At 39.7% G+C, this 18,157-nt stretch overlaps 2 protein-coding genes across 2 annotated transcripts in view; one reads left to right on the top strand and one right to left on the bottom strand.

Moving 5' to 3' along the window:
- Window positions 1-18,157, top strand: part of LOC131683839 (rabankyrin-5) — a 99,068-nt gene that overhangs the window by 26,525 nt on the left and 54,386 nt on the right. The window lies entirely within an intron of this gene.
- Window positions 5,430-18,157, bottom strand: part of LOC131683846 (uncharacterized) — a 38,128-nt gene continuing 25,400 nt past the window's right edge. The window contains exons 2-3 of the mRNA XM_058966199.1: window positions 6,133-6,365; window positions 5,430-5,989 (exon numbers count right to left, since the gene is read on the bottom strand). Of these exons, the coding sequence (XP_058822182.1) occupies window positions 5,777-5,989; window positions 6,133-6,365 (446 nt within the window). The 3' untranslated portion in view covers window positions 5,430-5,776. The remainder of the gene's footprint in view (window positions 5,990-6,132; window positions 6,366-18,157) is intronic.

Raw genomic sequence — 18,157 nt, 5'->3', positions numbered from 1 at the left:
GTGCCTTAGAAGGAGACGTTTACGAAAGACCAATTTGCTTCAGCGAATTTTTCAGTATTACTCATCAGAGAACCCTCGAAAGTTGGCAAACTTCGTGGAGCAGTGGAGAGCTGGGAAGGTGGCTACATTCGATAATCCCTAAGGTATCGACGAAACCTTGGTTCAAGGGGATGGATGTGGGTCGTGACTTCATTCGTGTGATGTCCCGACTCATGGCAAACCATTACACGCTGGATGCACATCTCCGGCGTATTGGGCTCGTGGATAGTGGTATCTGCGCTTGTGGCGACGGCTATCACGACATCGAGCACATTGTCTGGGCGTGCACCGAGTACAGTTCCGCCAGGTCTCGGCTAATGGATACCCTGCGGGCCCGAGGAAGACCAACCAACGTCCCGGTTCGAGATGTGCTGGCAAGCCGCGATGTTCTCTATATGTCCCTTATATACACCTTTCTGAAAACCATCAATATACAAGTCTAACTGCCCCTTGTTATCTCCTTATCATTCTCAGAACGCTCTTCCACCTGTATCAAACCATCTGTATCGAATGAGCCAACAAACACGGGACCTACGGCACGAACATAACACGCTTAACTCGAAATGTAGCCGATCCACATCTGAGCCGTACTACGAAATCGTCTGGAAAAACCACTGCCATCTTGAGAAGGACCACCCGGCGTCCCAGTACATGATTCCCCTGATGAAGGCCACCCGAGTTTGTAATCCATCCGTTGATCTCACGATGCCTGAAACTGAAATAATTTTCTCTCCCTGCCATCTTTGTCTACCCTCCCTCCCCTGACTCTTATACCCAGAAGTAACACCCCTACCCCCCCCCCCCCCCCAATATCATCACGAAGCATTTAGCTCTTCTTGTCTCTTCTAGTTTTAACTATTATATTATATAATCTCGTTGAAATTGCCCAACTCTACTACCCACAAAAATAACTATAATTACGAATCTTTACAAAATTCAATCATGCCCTCTAGTTATGCCTAGTTTTAAGTTAGTCGTAAAAAATTGTCCCCCTTAATTAAACATTATTTGCTCCAATAATCTCACTGATAAAAATGTCAAACCATATTGCCACAAAAACTAAATGACCCCCCTAATCTTACGAAAACAATATTATCCCCTTGTGTAGATATATAAGATAGCTATAAAATCGCATTAGTTTCATTTAAAAAAAATCAATATGTAATCCCCTAGTTTTAAGCAATTTAAAATGTAAAACAAAACAAAATTGGCACCTTTAAGCTAACGCAACGTGCCTTATCAAATAAACGATTTGAATAAAAAAAAAAAATAAGGCTGAATATCTCATACGAACCAGTCCATCGAGTTCGGCAAATATCTGTGAGTGAATCTGTTTTTCATAGTAACGTTTAAAAAAATTCAGAAGCCTGGTATGTGTGGGACTTACTTTCAATCCTAACTACTAAAACACTCCTTACACTTCTTCCTGCTTTTCCCCACGGGGCTGCATCCAAGTATTACTGAATTTTTTTCAATGGAGAATGCAATTTACGCACTAACCCAATACACGTGCTATTAGCAGATGCCAAGCACACGGGGTGTACTGGAGTGTCGGGCTCTCATGCTGACATCATGACTAGGTAATAACGACTAAACTCCATTGGGCACCGCCATTGTTCCCCCCAGGGACTACGTCTCGGTATTACTTCTGGGGGGGATGGCTGTACTTGATGTACTCACTCACTCTCGCTCACGCGTTCATACATCCTGTAGGAGGCTTACTTGGGTGCTCGCTCTATCACACCCTGATTCACTCTCTAACACTCCACATGAGGCTTACTTTTATGCTCACCTCTATCACGCCATGCGAGGATTACGAGTATCTTGCAAGGCTTACTTTTGTGCTCACCTTTAACATACCATGTGAGGCTGACTTGGATGCTCACCCTTCACTCCTCTGCCACGCCAAGAGGTATCAATAGCTAAGTCCCAACATACTATGCTACGACCCTTCCATCTTGGCATGAGGCAGTCCACATATACACCTATACACTCACTCTTCTGCCTTGCTTCGGGGTGGCTGGATGTACCCCTTACGCGGTTGCCAGTCGCTGCGTCAAATCTGCCTCAGCATGAACAGACCATTCGCTCACTTTTCTGCGCTCGGCCTTTTTCGCTCCAACTAACCAATCACTAGTCAGTCGTGCCCGTCGTCTGTTGCTCGGTGCGCCAGATTCCATGTAGCCTGTAGGCAAGCTGGTTGGTTGCAGTCGAGACTGCGTTCCACTTCTCCACCGCTTGACACATCCGCTGAATAAGGGTATCAGAGGTTGTGTCCCAGCCGCAGACGTCAAGCATTGCTCTTCTTTCGACGTCGAAACGAGGACATACGAACAGTATGTGTTCGGCAGTTTCGTCGACACCTGGGCAGTCAGGGCAGACGGGACCTCCGCGTACCCGAACCTGTGGAGGTACTGTCGGAAGCAGTCATGGCCTGACAGGAATTGTGTCAGATGGAAGTGAACTTCCCCATGGTGTCTGCCCACCCAGTACGATATTTTAGGTATCAGCCGGTGGGTCCACCTACCTTTCGAGGAGTTATCCCACTCACGCTGCCATCTGGCGACCGAAGCCACCCTGGTGCGCTCGCGGGCTCCTCTATTTCCACGTAGCTCGAAGCATTCCTCATCTTCCCGGATGACCAGCCCGACTGGCATCATGCTCGCTATCACGCAGGATGCATCGTGTGATACCGTGCGGTAAGCAGATATCACTCTGAGGCACATCACGCGGTAGGTGCTCTCCAGTTTCTGTAGGTAACTGGTTACCCTCAGTGCTCTTGACCATGACGGGCCGCCGTACCTGAGGATAGTTACGGCAACGCCTGCCACTAGCCTACTTCTACTGGCGCACACCTTTGAGCTGTTGGACATCATTCTCGATAATGCCGCAACAGCAGTCGACGCTCTCTTGCATGTATAGTCGAAATGGCTGCCGAAGGTCAGCTTGTCGTCTATGATGACTCCGAGAGACTTCAGACTCCGTGAGACTTCCGACTCTGTGAGGTGATCACGACTTCTCCCACATGGATAACTGCATGTTGTGCCGACTTGCGGTTGTTGACGATAACTACCTCCGTCTTATGCTGAGCGAGCTCCAGGCGCTCATCCATTCCTCCACCGTGTTGATCGCGTGTTCTGCGGTTAGTTCTACCTTAGGGATTGACTCCCCATAGACCTCCAAGGTTACGTCGTCGGCAAAGCTGACGATCTTGACCACAGGAGGGAACTTCAGTCTCAGAACCTCATGAGGTTCCATAACACCGAGCCTAGTATCGAGCCCTACGGGACTCCGGCGGTAATAGGAACCCTTTTCTGACCGGCATCGGTCTCGTATAGCAGTACGCGGTTCTGGAAGTAACTTTCCCGGATCCGGTACAGACCCACCGGTAGGCTAAGCCGGTGTAACGAGAGCGCGATGGCATCCCAGCTTGCGCTGTTGAATGCGTTCTTCACGCCAAGCGTCACTAACACACAGTATCGAATGCCTCGCCTTTTTCGTTGGATCGCTATCTCGGCAGTCTTTATCACTGAGTTGATAGCGTCCACCGTGGACTTACCCTTCCGAAAGTCAAACTGGTTTCTTGACAGCCAGTTTGGCCGTACATTCTGAGTACGGGGTTAGCCTGTTGAGGATGATTCTCTCAAGCAATTTGCCAGTCGTGTCGATCAGACAGTATGGTCTGTACGCCGATGGGACACCTGGCGGCTTCCCGGGCTTCGGCAACAACACTAATTTCTGCCTTTTCTATCGGGGAAGCGGCACTCGTCAAGGCATCTCTGCATAGCTAGCCTGAACATGTTCGGGTTCGCTATTATCGCTGCCTTAAGAGCTCTATTTAGAACTCCATCCGACCCTGGAGCTTTGTTCATTGCTAGGGAATTAGCCACTGCGAGTCACCGGAGTCACCATTTCGGCCGCGCCGAGTACTTCGAAAATCGGGAAGAGTACTTCGAAAATCGTCGCCAACCGGTCCGGAGACCGTTCTGGGGATGGAGAGCCCCCTTTGGTCTTGGCCATCACGATTTTGTAGGCGTCACCTCACGGATTCGCGTTGGCACTCTAACACAGGTTGTCGAAACACGCTCTCTTGCTGTTTTTAATGGCCTTGTTAGGGGCCAATTTCACAGCTCGAAACACTTCACGGCGGTTCTCTCTTGCATCCTCGGTGCGGGCTCTTTGCATCTTACGTCTAGCTAAGTATTACTGTATGGGGAGACCAATTGTGCTTTTTCTGGCAATTCCGAGTGAAATGTGGCGTCCAGTGCACTGAAGCATCGACGACCCACTGCACTAACTAGAACTATACGAGTTATTTCCGGAGATGGATCTAGCCTGCTCCATATGGAGACCGGTAAGGTGGATCGATTTTAACTGTCTGCTTTTATCACTAATTAGTTGATTTCTTCTCCATTTTCTATGCAGCTTCATTGGTGTCTCCACGACTGCTCTACTGACGGTCTTTCACTCCATTCTTCACAGTACATCTTTTCTACGACATTCCCTAGGATCTGCGTTAGATAAAAGTCAAAAAATTCTAAAATTATTCTAAACCAACTGTATTTTAACTTATGAAAAGGACTTAATAATTGTGTTGTTAAAACACAATTTCAGAAAAAAAAATTGTTATGAGCATTTTGATTTTGTAATGGTGTTCAGAATCACATTTAAAACGAAAATTGTATTTTTGACTGGATATAGTATGAACTATAATAATATGTCAAAAGTTGTTGTTAGGACAACTTTTTATTTAAAGGTTATCCATGATCCAAATATACTTAAAAAAATTCTTTTGCGTATTTAAAATTATGAACATTAGGTTGTTGACATTTATGATGGGGAAAAGCTATAACTTTTAAAAAGGGCATAATTACACGAAATAATTGTTTTTGTTGGAGCAAAATTCCAACTATCTCGAAAACTATCGTATTTTGAAAGATTTTTGTTGAATGCATTTTGATTTAAAATGATACTTCGAATTGTATTTTTGTATGTCAATTAGTATGAAATTTAAAAACATGTATAAAGTTATCGTTAGAAAAACTTTCTTACCGGTAGGTTCTCCGTCATGCAATCACATTCAAAATGCTTCTTTTCTCTTTAGGGTTTTTTTTCAGTGTATATATTTTTCGTGCAAACGTATTCATTCCCTGTTCTCAGATAGTTTTGTTGTATAAAATACGGCAATCGAACTTTTTTTTCGAAAATGCTACATGTAGGAATCTAAGATGATCATGTCATAATTTTACAAATTTTCGGACTGATCTTCGTGGAATTTCTCAATAATTACTGTAACAACCCTTTGCCAAAATCTAAATCGCGCGTGTAGTCAACCTTATAGTTTGAAACAACTATTAGGATTTTCGGATGAATAAAATTTAACTGATAAATTACTACTTCCGTACCGCTACATTTAAATATCACAACAACTTGTTTGAGAAAAAATAACATTTCTAAAGGATAACAGCAGATACCATCTTGCGTTCCTGATTTGATTTTAGTCAGTCATTTAATATTATATTCTACGGTGCTGATTTTATAAATATTCCGAAAGGATTCAAAGAAATAAGCGTCTGTTCAACAATTCTGAAAATTGTTCACTAGAATTTCATGGAACATCGTCATTCATTTCAACTGCGCTGATAATGAAATTACAGTTGCATTTTAAAACAATTGAAATAAAATAACTAACTAAATAACTTTTTGTTCGTCCTTCCCTAAACGCAAGGCACCTACTTCAGTAGTCTATGTTTCGTATGTACTTCAAGACATTGAACAAAAATATGACGGCCATAACGTCTGTGTGATAGCTGTTTTTCTCGACCTTGGTCGCCGAATTGCACAATGACCCCCGGCAGAAGCAGTAGGTCGAATCATCAATCGTTTGACAACCCTCCTGGTACGGTTCCTCTATGTGATGCTCCTTGGTCCAGTTTCCATTTTTATAGATCTAAAGCAAAAATGGTGAACAAATAAAAGCAAACATTTTATGCACGTGATATTTCTAATAAATAACGATTTTTCTTTTGGCTGGGCACGCCCTTCAGTGTCACTATGTAGTCATAAAATAATGAAGTGCCACCCAGCACGTACCTGCTCAGTATTTTTCTGCTGGGCGCAGTCACGGCTGATGGTTTCCTGTTCGGCTTTCAGCAGCTGAAGTTTGAAGACCCGCTTCACGCACATCGTTGACCAAGGACAGTCGACGGTATAGTAATCGGAATGGTCGAATCTGGAGCATAGTTGCGTTTTCGTGTTGTTGGCATACCGATTGGGGGGTGCCACCGTACAGCGGAAGCATTTTACTCCAAGGGTGGTGTTGATTTCTGGTAGATGGGGAAAGAATAAGTTCATTTTATTTGGCTGATTCATTTCTTAACATTATTATATAGAAAAAAAAAATGTAGAGGAAGATTAGGAGGCATGATGCCATCAATTCGACTAGTACATATAAAACATACGAATGTATAAAACAAAACTTGATTGCAAGTAGGTACAACCAAAGGAACCGGAACAATTAATTGTATTGTTCAGAGACCCAGCCCACAGCCTAATCAAATTGCCGCTTTGTGATACCATCAAAACAGCATCGTTATATTTTGAATGTGCATACTTTCAACGTCTCCAGTCGAACATCGTAGTCACGTGTTTTCTCCACTGTAGAACTGCACTATAGAATTACTCTGTTCCCATTCATTCTGACTGTCGGAAGCGTCGAGGGCTTTGGAATCATTCATGGCACTGTGTCGTCGTCATTATCGTTGTCGCCGTCCAACGCCCCCATCTAACCGATACGGTATACGTATAATGGAATGCTTCGACCGAGAGTGAATCATTTACGCCAGCCCAGAAATAAATCTCAAAGCGCGCATGTCGGGGTTGACTGTCGGGATAAACGCTCTGAGTTCTGTAGTGAGTCACCAAGGCAACCCACTATACTGAACGAATTTCTGACGATTTAAACTACTGTCAGCGCAATTGTTGTATAGAGATGGTCGGGTCCGGGTTTCGGGCTCGACTCATTAGTTTTTGGTTTTTTATCGATCTAGATACCATGTACATATTATAAAAATGTATTTTGAAATTATAGAATAATACCAAATTGAAATTTTATTTTTATATACAACTACATTTCTTATTCGTCCCTTCCCTAGGTTGATGGGTTTGACGGTATTACTAACATCATCAATCATATCTTCTGCATCAGATTCAAAGAACCTCTGACAAACAATATCTTTAAGATGGTTATTGCATTACGCCTCGGTAGGGGTGCATCGAGAAGACCGAGAGAGCTTATGGGCCTTTTTATGTTTTTGCCTTTCTCATAAAGAAAGGATATGCAATCACTCTGAAAACCGACTTTTTAACCGAGGCCCGGAGGGCCGAGTCTCATATACCATTCGACTCAGTTCGTCGAAATTGACAAATGTCTGTATGTGTGTGTATGTGTGTGTGTGTTTTCAAATCTCACTCACTTTTCACAGAGATGGCTGAACCGAATCGCTCAAACTTGATTTCAAATGAAAGGTATAACGCTCCCATAAGCTGCTATTGAATTTTTGTCGATCGGACTTCCGGTTCCGGAGTTACGGGTTGAAGAGTGCGGTCATCCAGCAAATTCCCATATAAAATGGTAACACCATGATGTCCAAATGGTGTAATACATATCAAAAAGGGTGCAAAATAACTCGGATTTGCGGGTCTAGATCACTAATGATCATTCTAAGCAGCTTTGACCACATTGGCCACCTATGACGGTTCTTGATGCCACCAGATACTTTCCAAATTCGTAAGTTAATCTCACACCTTTTTCTTAGGGAATTCTTGACCGATTTTTATAAACTTGGTTTCAAATGAAAGATACAATACTCCCATGGATTGTTATTGAATTTCATTCGTATCTTCGTATGGTTCCGGAGTTACAGGTTGTTTATTGCGACCACATAGGAATTTCCCATATAAATCGGTACAATCGTAATACTTCAAAATCCATTTCTATTTGCAAGTCTAGATAACATCATTTCTATTTACAAGACTTGATCACTGATGGCCAATCAAAGATTCTTTGAATATAATGTCCACTATCGACAGTTCCGGAATTTTCGGGTTCTGGGCGTATTCCGGAATTAGTCACATCGATTACTCGGTGATGATTGAACCGATTTTCATAAACCAAATCTCAAATGGTGGGTTTAATATGCGGTTGGGTGTTGCACACTCCATCAGCCTCCCCTTACACCATCTCTTTCAACATCAACCTCCCCTCCCTCCCCTTTGACCTACATTCTCTTCATCCGCCATATACATTTTATTTTTCTTTCTTTTTAACAAACCGAAGCTCTTAAAATATTTTTCATTAGTCCCTAGATATAGCTTCATAACTTTTTCCGATTATTTAGTATAAATTTCGCTTAATAGGGTCCGACAGCGCAAAATTTAAAAGCACGGCTCGCAGTGGGGGTCATGGTGTGTCGATTTATCGGTCGGCTTCGTCATCGTGCATAGACTAATTAAAGAAATGTAAAAGTAGAAGTCTATTAGTGTTAGTGTAGTAATAATTGTAGTTTTTAGTACTAGTGTACAATTGTTATGTGCTAGTAGTATGTCTATCTATGTATGTATTCGTCTGAGTATTTTGGACAGCTGGGTCAGGGAATTGATGCAGAGCTGCAATATATATTAGATACGTGGGTAATTTATTATCTCGAGCGCAATTATGGATATGGAATATGGAGTGATGGTCACTGTTCTCTGGTGTTCAATTCGAACATTCGATTCGATTCATTTGGGAAGATCGAATTGGATAAATTAAGGTACGATTAATTTACCGACGCGCGTGAATCATCCATTTCCGGTCAGATAAAGTTCTAACAGAATGCAATTGTCGTTTATGGTAAATAAATATCATTTGCTGGTATTTAGCCGAGTTCAAATAGTTTGATTGCATGTAACATGTGTTATTTTCTTTTGCTTCATTAGTATATTTTTGTTGTATTTCTATTCGTTTGTTTTTCCACTAGTCATGTACACAAAAAAAATATTGGTCATTTATACACATCTAATTATTCTCTTTGCATTTTTTAGTTATTCGGCATGTTATGTTTCCTTTTATTACTATATTTTGAATTAGATTCATGCTAACATATTCAATTGCATATTCTCTCATATACACATACAATCTTCCATTCCAAACGTACAAACTCTCGTGCCCTTCGTGATAACACAAAAGAGAACATGCAATTGAAATCATCCACATATACCCACGCCCGCGATCTCACCAACATTAAAACACCCCGAAAATTCGGTGAACGTTTTATCACCTATAAATTTACAAATGCGGTCTCAAGCATTAACCCACCGCTCGCGCGATCATGAATTGGTCACGTCCGGAAGTATCTACCCTCGATCCTAGCAGCTTAAACTCATGCCAGCAGTTGAACCAATAAAAAAGTGACGCTCATATTCATTCACGTTCCGCGCGCGATCATTCAAGAACATGCGAATGGCCACGCGGTTATTGGAAATAATTAATACACGCGAAGTTACATACACGCTAGCACACGCAACAAAAATGTTAACATACAAACGCTCGAATCCTTCGCGATCATCCACGCACACTTACGCCCACCATCTCGCAAGCATGATCACACCCCGGTGACTAAGTGAACGTTTTAGCACTTATAAATCCATTCCGATTTTCCTTCTTTGGATGCTAGTTTCATATCAACATCCAACCGTCCTTTCTGTCGTTGTTTTTACAAAAAATCTTTATCCCATTTGTTCCTCATTGTGGTAAGTGCGCTAGCAAACGTGATATCAAAAAGATCATCTAGCTCGTCCATGAAAACATCAAATTTTGACATTAAAAATGTCTTACTCCACTATCTGGGGCTAGGTGTCATTCTAAAATCTAAACTACCTCCCATGTAACGAAACTATGTAAGGTTTGCACGCTTATAACTCCGATATTACTAGATGGATTTTAATCATACATACACCAACCGATTCAGAAACACCTAACTTAAATATTGGTAATAATTTAATATCTCCCCAATAAAAGTAGACTTTTGGAAATTGGTAAAATTAAAAAGTTCACGAAAAACGGGAAAATTACCATTCGTGAGACAGATTTCTCAAACACAGTCGTCAAGAGAGGGCAGCTTAGTTGCTCAATGAAACACGAAAAGTCATAAATAGAATGTCCGTTTAAATCAGTTGTTGCTCTTATCTCATACGAGCAACATCGTCTCCGGGCGTACCTAAGTGACTAAACCATATACGGTTAGCTTATAAATAGAGGTGACGCGTACCCGTTTGAATCAGTTTTTGTTCTTATGTCGAACGGGTAAGATCATGGCTGCAGCGTCTGGGCACTACAATAAGCGGTAGACGCTATGCATTTTCGGCAGCGGTGGCCGTGTGCGGATTTTTCGGGTACCAGCACGGCGTCACAGAATGATTTGAAAGTGGGTGGGCGGGGTGGTTTGGATTTAATTCAATACGGTGTGTGCTGCTTAGGGACCATTCATAAATTACGTAACGCTTTTAGGGGGGGAGGGGGTACGACAAGTTGTGACATAGGGGGGAGGGGGTGTTAACTAGATTGTTACGTAACATGTTTTCATCGAAGAAAAAAAAATGTTCTTGGAATTTGTTACGTAACAGGGGAGGGGGGGATGGAAAAATTTGTGACAATTTGTTACATAGGGGGAGGGGGGTCAATTTTGGGCAATTTTTGCGTTACGTAATTTATGAATGGTCCCTTAAGAGTGTTGCGTTTGAGAAAAATATATTTATTTTTATGCATGCGTGTGCGTTGTAACTTGTTAATCCATGTTTACGGCGCTTTGTAGCTGCGTAGGGTAAAGAGCCTATTGGTTTTCATGTTTCATATTTCGGTTAAATGTTTTTTATCAGTAAGGCATCTGACAACGTGCTTCTGTAGTTATTGCACTGTTCAGCAGCGTAGTATTTTATATAGGAGAGTACACTCAGGTTTTTTTTACGCGGATTTTGAAATTTACGCGGTTTTCATTAACGCGTTTTTTTTAATTTACGCGGTTTTCATTTACACGGCCTGTATCCCCTGCGTGAAAAATCTGAATGTAATTGCATCGGAAACAATCACATTCCCAGCAGAACTTTTTGTTTTCTAATTTCAAACACTTTTGTTTCGTACTGCACACAACGGAAAATTTTAAAACAGAACTTACCGTCCCAGCATCAGTTGAAGCGGGTGTTCTTTTTCGATTAAAATTCGAGCCATGTCTTAAGCGTTACTGGACTTAAAATTGTTTTCCCAGTTTATCCAGTCAGAATATCTGTCCTACCCTATGTATTTAAAACACAGTTCTAATTGCGTTTTAAAGTATACAACAAATAGAACGGTTGGGTATACTAATTTAAATTTTAAATTATGAAATAAACCGCTGTACTGAAGATATAATTATGTCAGTCCTATTACCACATAAAACACCTATATAACATAAAACGCTGTAGAATTGGTTTAATAATACAATGTTTACACTACAGAGTTATAACACGTTTTAATAATTAGCAACAAGAAAAATGTCACCAAGATAGCATAAAAACCCGTTTTAACTGGTAGTGCGAACGTTGCATAACAATGTAATTTATCAAATAATTTCATTTTTTCCACCACTAATCGATCAAGAAATACTTAAACTTAAGATTGTTTACTTAAGTTCATTAGTACATTATTGAAAATTTTAATGGAAAATGGAGAATCTGTATATTTCCGTTGGCGGGCGTGGGCTTCCTCATCACAGCTCTCAATATGGAACTTTTCTTTTGAATATATTTTCTGGACAGACCAGCCTATTTTTACTAGATGGATCAGCCAAATAATGCCAATCACCTAGTGAGATACTTAATTAATTAATAGATTACCGTTAAAAGACCTTCAATAAATTATGTTTTGATGGGGAGGGTATATAGCAAATTGTAACATATGAAAACAGGCGAGTGAACAAGAACGTGAGTCGATATGTGTGATAGATAAAATTCATTTGCACGCTCTTGAAAAAAGCTACATTTTTAATGTCACCGTGGTCGTGTCCTGTACACAACCCTTTAATTTTTTCTTTGTTCCAGCTGCCAATTTCTCCACCTTCACTTTGTTGAATGAGTTCCAATCTTCGGACATTTTGAGAAGCTTACCAGCCCATTTAAAAAATTCGCGAGTTCGTATACGCGCATGCTGCCAAAATATTGAAGCAACATCAATCATTAGTCTTGCACTTTCTTTGGCGGATAGTTTCACAAAACGCAAATGTTGTAGAAAAATACTGCCAAATCTTGTCTGTTTGATGGTAATTTGGTTGCCACAATTTGATGTAATAACCGATCAAACTAATATGTCTATGTTTTTCATCGGCTTTTTCACCGATAAAACGGTCGAATCCATTGCATTCGCTATTTTTAAAATAAACAAATTGGGTTTCGTATAACCCGAAAACTGGTTTTCAGCGAAAACTGGTTTTCATCCTGTGAAAAAATAGGCCGTAAGACCAGACATGACAATTTGGGGACAATCGTTTTTGTTCCAATTTTGCGTCAGAATCCTACAGCTGCTGATTTGTTGATTCTGGCAACTTGCACCATAGGAAATGTTACTGCAGGGACAGTGAAATGATGTTTGGCAGTGTTGCTATATTTATAGGAAAATATAGTCATTACTTGAGCTTGTTTGCATGGAGTTAAAATTTGTTTTATTCTACCATAGTGCGATGAACTCGGTTTGAATTGCTTCTAAATGCTAACACCTTGTAAATAAGCTCGCTGAACTATCATTTTTTCCTTCGATGTCGTCATCGTGTAATGTTCCATTAAGTTCTTTCCTGATACAGTTAACCTCACTTTTCTTGACAGTTCACTAGTACTGTTTACATGGACTTTTTGTGTGAGTGACTAGATGCGCTCGAATCGCAAAGTCCATGTAAACAGTACAAGCGAACTGTCAAAAATGAACTCTCGAAGAAGGAATAGTTCATTTCCTCAAACACTCACGAGTGTACGCGTGTTTACTATTGAATACTTTACGGTAACGTCACAAATGAACTAAGTGTTAATTTTTGACAGTTCGCTTGTACTGTTTACATGGACTTTGAAAAATTCTTTACGATTTGCTTCGAGCGAATCTAGTCATCCACAAATTGTTCTAAGTCCATGTAAACAGTACAATCGAACTGTCAAGAATAGAGAGGTTAACTGTTTCAGTAAAGAACCTAATAGACACTTTATACACAGGCTCGCGAAGTGTCAAAAAGTGCAGTCAAACGAGCATGAAGGTTTTGTGAGGGGAAGTATTGGCGATTCTACGTTGAAACCGCTAACAGATAGCGCTGGAAGCAAAGTGTTGCTGATTTGATTCTGTTCTGTCATAGTGAATATATTTTCTGTAAACATTGGTAAAAATAACTTTTAAACTCCAAATCATCGATCAATTTGTCGATAATTTTTTATGAAAATGAAGAAAAACCATCATTTTATAAGATTACGAGTAAACCTCTTGCGAAAAGGGTGTAAAACATAGCGGTTTCTAATATTATTCGCAGAACTATATGTGTGCTGTTCCGAAATGTAATTTGTTGAGCCCCGTAGCCGCCGCAACATCATTTCCCGTTCATCCTAAGCTGTATATTCAGGAAACTCTCCAGATCACACGAGGAACGAATATATCCGGTTAATAGAAAAGTGTCAGCTTTGTATCATACACAGCCGATCCAAAGGCCTTAGTATAAAAGTACGCAAAGAGTGTGCAGAAAGTGAAGCCGAAAAAAGTCTACCTATCGAACCAAATTAGAATCCAACTTTGCTGCAGAGGTATCAAAGATGGATTTCAATTGTACTCGATAGATAGGCTTTTTTGACTACACTCATTGCGCAATTGTTCTCTATAGACTGTGAGCCGATCCTTCTCTCTGATAGTCTTCACTGAATCTCCTACGTAGTCCAAAATATGAAGGAGTTTGACATTGGTACTGATTGGGTCTCGGTTTCGAGTTGGAACTTTATGGAACGATTTTTTATAACCACAATAATACCCCGATTACATTTCGAAGAAATGTATGAGCCAATTAGTTGCAAATGGCTGTAATTTCAGAATAATTGCAAATAAAATTAAATTTCTTACTCGTTTCATTCATATTTTGGCAAAGGTAAGCTTTTTCCGAGAAGAAAATGAAGCTTTTATTGTAAGCTACGACTCACTTGCGGGTGAAAAAAGCAAACTGTATCACTTTGCCAGTTCATGAGCTGAATCATAGGTGTTGCATGACTAATTTTGGTTTTACCGCAAATCGCCAATGGGGGGAAGCTAATGCAAAGCTGTTCGCAATGCTGTGAGGTAAATTTGTTTCAAAATGACAATCCGTTGGATAATTGGGATTTGTCAAACATAAATCTAGAACACTGTTCAAAATATTGTTGAAAAGATTTTGTTATTGTTTATTACTTATGTGACACATGGTTTTTTATACTGTCATTCGTACCACCTACTAATGAAAAATATTTGAAACAGTGATCTATTCGTGTTTCAAACGTCTATGTTCGCGTGATCATGAACCGGTCCAAAAACACGCGAATAAGCGAAAGGCCTCACGGTTATAAAATAAAATTTATTCAGGCGACGTTATATACTCGTTAGCACACGCGACATACAAACGCCCAAACGATCGAACACGCTAACGTACAAATGCTCGAGGCTTTCGCGATAATACACGCGATCGAGAAGTCCCTACGCCCGCACATATCTAAAACGTTCAATGAAAATCACATTCAGAGTAACGGCCCGCTGCAATTGGCCTTAAGCAAGTGTTTTAGTGCATGACATTTCCCGTCTCGTCTGCAGTTGTAGCGACTGATTCTGACGAGGAGCCCTTTCGAGACCTTATCTAAACAGCTCCAGTAGGACAATTCTCGAAAAAAGCGTGCAAAAACATAGCCGACTATTGATTTTGAATGTAACGATATAATGCTTTTCTAGTGAACGAATTGTTCATTTTTAACCGGGTTTTATATTAGTGGTTCATTCTTGCCGACTTTATCGGGTGTGCGCCTTTTAAGCGATTCTTATGCTTAAGAATCTCAGTCCGCTGTTTACGCTTGTGATTTAAATATATTCGAAATTCATATTCCAATATATTTGGAGCTGGTTTTATGAAGTAGGTTCGTTCTATGAGATTTTTATTAATGGTCTCTCAATTATATGACACACGCTCTCTGTTCGAATATAATTAAAATCATGAGCATTTTGCTTCCGATGAAATTAACCGACAAACTATCTGCATCCACTTATTTATTACCCAATCAAACTTGGTCATCGCCAAAAAAAAAAACTCGTATTACAACATAGCCTGAGTAGTGAGTAGACCATCTAGTGGACTATGGACGATAAAACATAACATCACCATGTCATAACAGCTCAAGTGATGAAAATTGCTAATTTCGAGATTCAAAACAAAACGACAACCGGTTCTGCTGTATGCTCAAATTCCCAGCTAATTCAGTCGGACGAGCCACTCATACTGTCCCTTCAAACAGATAGCGGTAATACTGCGAAAGTGAAAGTGTCGACGATTGCAGTACGTTGACCCCATATGCATACGTTACCTACATTGTAAAGCAGTTGTTCTTTTTTTTATTGCCAAATTTTGGTCGCCGTTGTTGACCAAGTAAATCTCATCACAATTTGCGGTGACTACTCCCTATTGGAATGAAAGTGAAAGGTGAAAGTGATTGGATTTTGTCATGTATTCGAAAAATGTCAAATGGAAGAAACTTAACGGTTATACGTTAAATACCTACAATAAAATCAAAACTATTTTTAAACATCGTCGTTTGCAATATATGGAAGGTTTATTTACGGTACCTTTCAATTTGCGCTAATTGTTTTTAAAAACGTTTCTAAAGTCGCAAACATCATTTTGAATTTTTTTTAGATTTTTTCTATTCAGCGATTATTCTGCACTTTGGTATGCAACAGAGTGAATGAGATTTACGTCTCGCTCTGCGCTAATGTAGGTCATTGTGATCACGAAAAATCTAATTTAAGAACTGCAAAATCCTCGCTAGCTAAATATTACATTTCTTCAACAGAGTGTTTGTGCCATTTAGTTTCACGATTTTTGTCTGTTATATGCAAGAATAATTTTGTGCGAGGATAATTTAAAGCAAAAATATTCTGGAAACGCAAAAACTACCTCAACGTCAAGTTCAAGTTCAAGCCAAACAAACAAGTCAGTATGTATTATCACTAACCCACAAATCAGATAGCGAACTGCATCTTCTTGTTGTTCTCGCGCACAAGGACAAAGGGGTGGCTTTCGCTCTCCGACGAATTCAAGTTCAGTGTGCCGAACAAGGGCATCACTTGGGAATACAAGTAGTTCGATTCTTCCTGCTTCTTGTACTTACATCAGCTGGTATATTATGGTATGGCAACAAATAAACAGCGATTGTTGAACCTGCATCGGGTGCTAGGAACTATTAACCTCTTCATGCCCCTGTTGTTTATAAACACCAGCGTTTCTAAATAGCTATAATTTTTACTTTCGACAATATTTGTACACTAAAAAGGAAGGCTGATAACTGGGGTTATTACCTTTCCTAAGAGCACTCACAGTGACAGTTATTATCACATCAGTAGAACTGAAGTTATTGCAATTAGTTTGATTGGATTCCGTTGGAGTAACGCTACCAGCGACAGTTTCGGTTAGCGGTGAAAATTGAAATTTTTGTACAACTTCGTTGTCTCGCAGTATTATTAAAATCTGATAAAACCTATCAATTTAGACTACCTTCGACTATCTTTTCCATGCAATTGGACTATTGTAAATATTCTATTATTATTTGTATATTGCAGTGAGTAACACAAGGTAAAAGTTCAGAAGGTTTGCTAATTACATAATAATCTAGTAGCATTGCGTAAGAAAAAACATATCTTGATTAAAACAAGTTTTTGGAGTTTCATGAATTTCATGACCTACGGCAAAACAGGTTTGAGGCCTGATATGCGCTAGAAAAAAAGTTGGGTATGAAAGGGTTAATTCGAACGGGGAATTTCAGTAAAACGATCATCGCGTGAAATAAGAGCCGTTAAAATCTAGGCTTAGAAAACTGTATTTCTGGAAATCCGATCTTTAACTGATCATAGGGAAGTTGTTCTAATATTTATCTTAGATCTTATATTTATATATTTCCCTTTAGACTAAATTTCAAACAAGATAAGAAACACCACAAACTCATTAAACAGCAATCACTCTACCTTCTATTCTGCTATTATCAAAGTAGCAGAATGAAAACCAATATTATATCTTCAAAAGAGCTTAGAAGATTTTTATAAACCAAATTATTTCGCTCATTATTTAGCCGCGGATCGGTATTTCGTGAAAAGAATACACATTAATCTAAAACGTTACCTTAGCAATCCCGCTTGTTTTTTGCGCTAAATTTTCTGCAAATTAAGGGTATCGCAGTTGGTAAATCGATTGCTTTCTACGCAGCTCATCTCGGTTCGATTCCCAGCCCAGCCCATAGGGTTGGATATTTTTCTAAGAGATATTTTTCTAACTCGAAAAAAGAGGCGAATAACCCAAAGGTTAAAACCTCTGTAATAGAAATTGTGAGCAGTTTATATTTATATGATAAATATATAATATCGTTACTTGCACGAAAATATAAATGAGTGACAAACCGAAGCAGAAAACGTTTACATGGTTGCTAAAATGTGTTACTGTCGTCTTTCTGAAATATAACGTGAGACTTACTATTCGAAAAGAAAATCAATCAAAATTACCAGAAAACATAAGAAAGAAAATTTACTACAAAATACTTCGAAATGCTCGACAAAACTTCACAATATGTGATAAATGTTTTCTCCATACACTGTACAACTAAATTTTTCCACAAAAAAAATTCCAAATGATTGACGCCTTTTTCAAAATCTATGAATAGTCCAGTTAACTCGATACACTCTCACGTCTCACCTATAAGACGACGTTTTGTATGTGAAAATGGGAAAATTGTGCATATTTTAAAATTGGTCTGCGAGGATAACCTAGCCCATTCTGATATTTACAAACATTTAAAACATTCG

Source organism: Topomyia yanbarensis, chromosome 2 (genome assembly GCF_030247195.1).
Source record: "Topomyia yanbarensis strain Yona2022 chromosome 2, ASM3024719v1, whole genome shotgun sequence".
In the NCBI taxonomy this organism is placed as follows: Eukaryota; Metazoa; Arthropoda; class Insecta; order Diptera; family Culicidae; genus Topomyia; species Topomyia yanbarensis.
The sequence above is the reverse complement of the archived record's forward strand: the minus strand, read 5'-3'. Positions and strand labels throughout refer to the sequence as shown.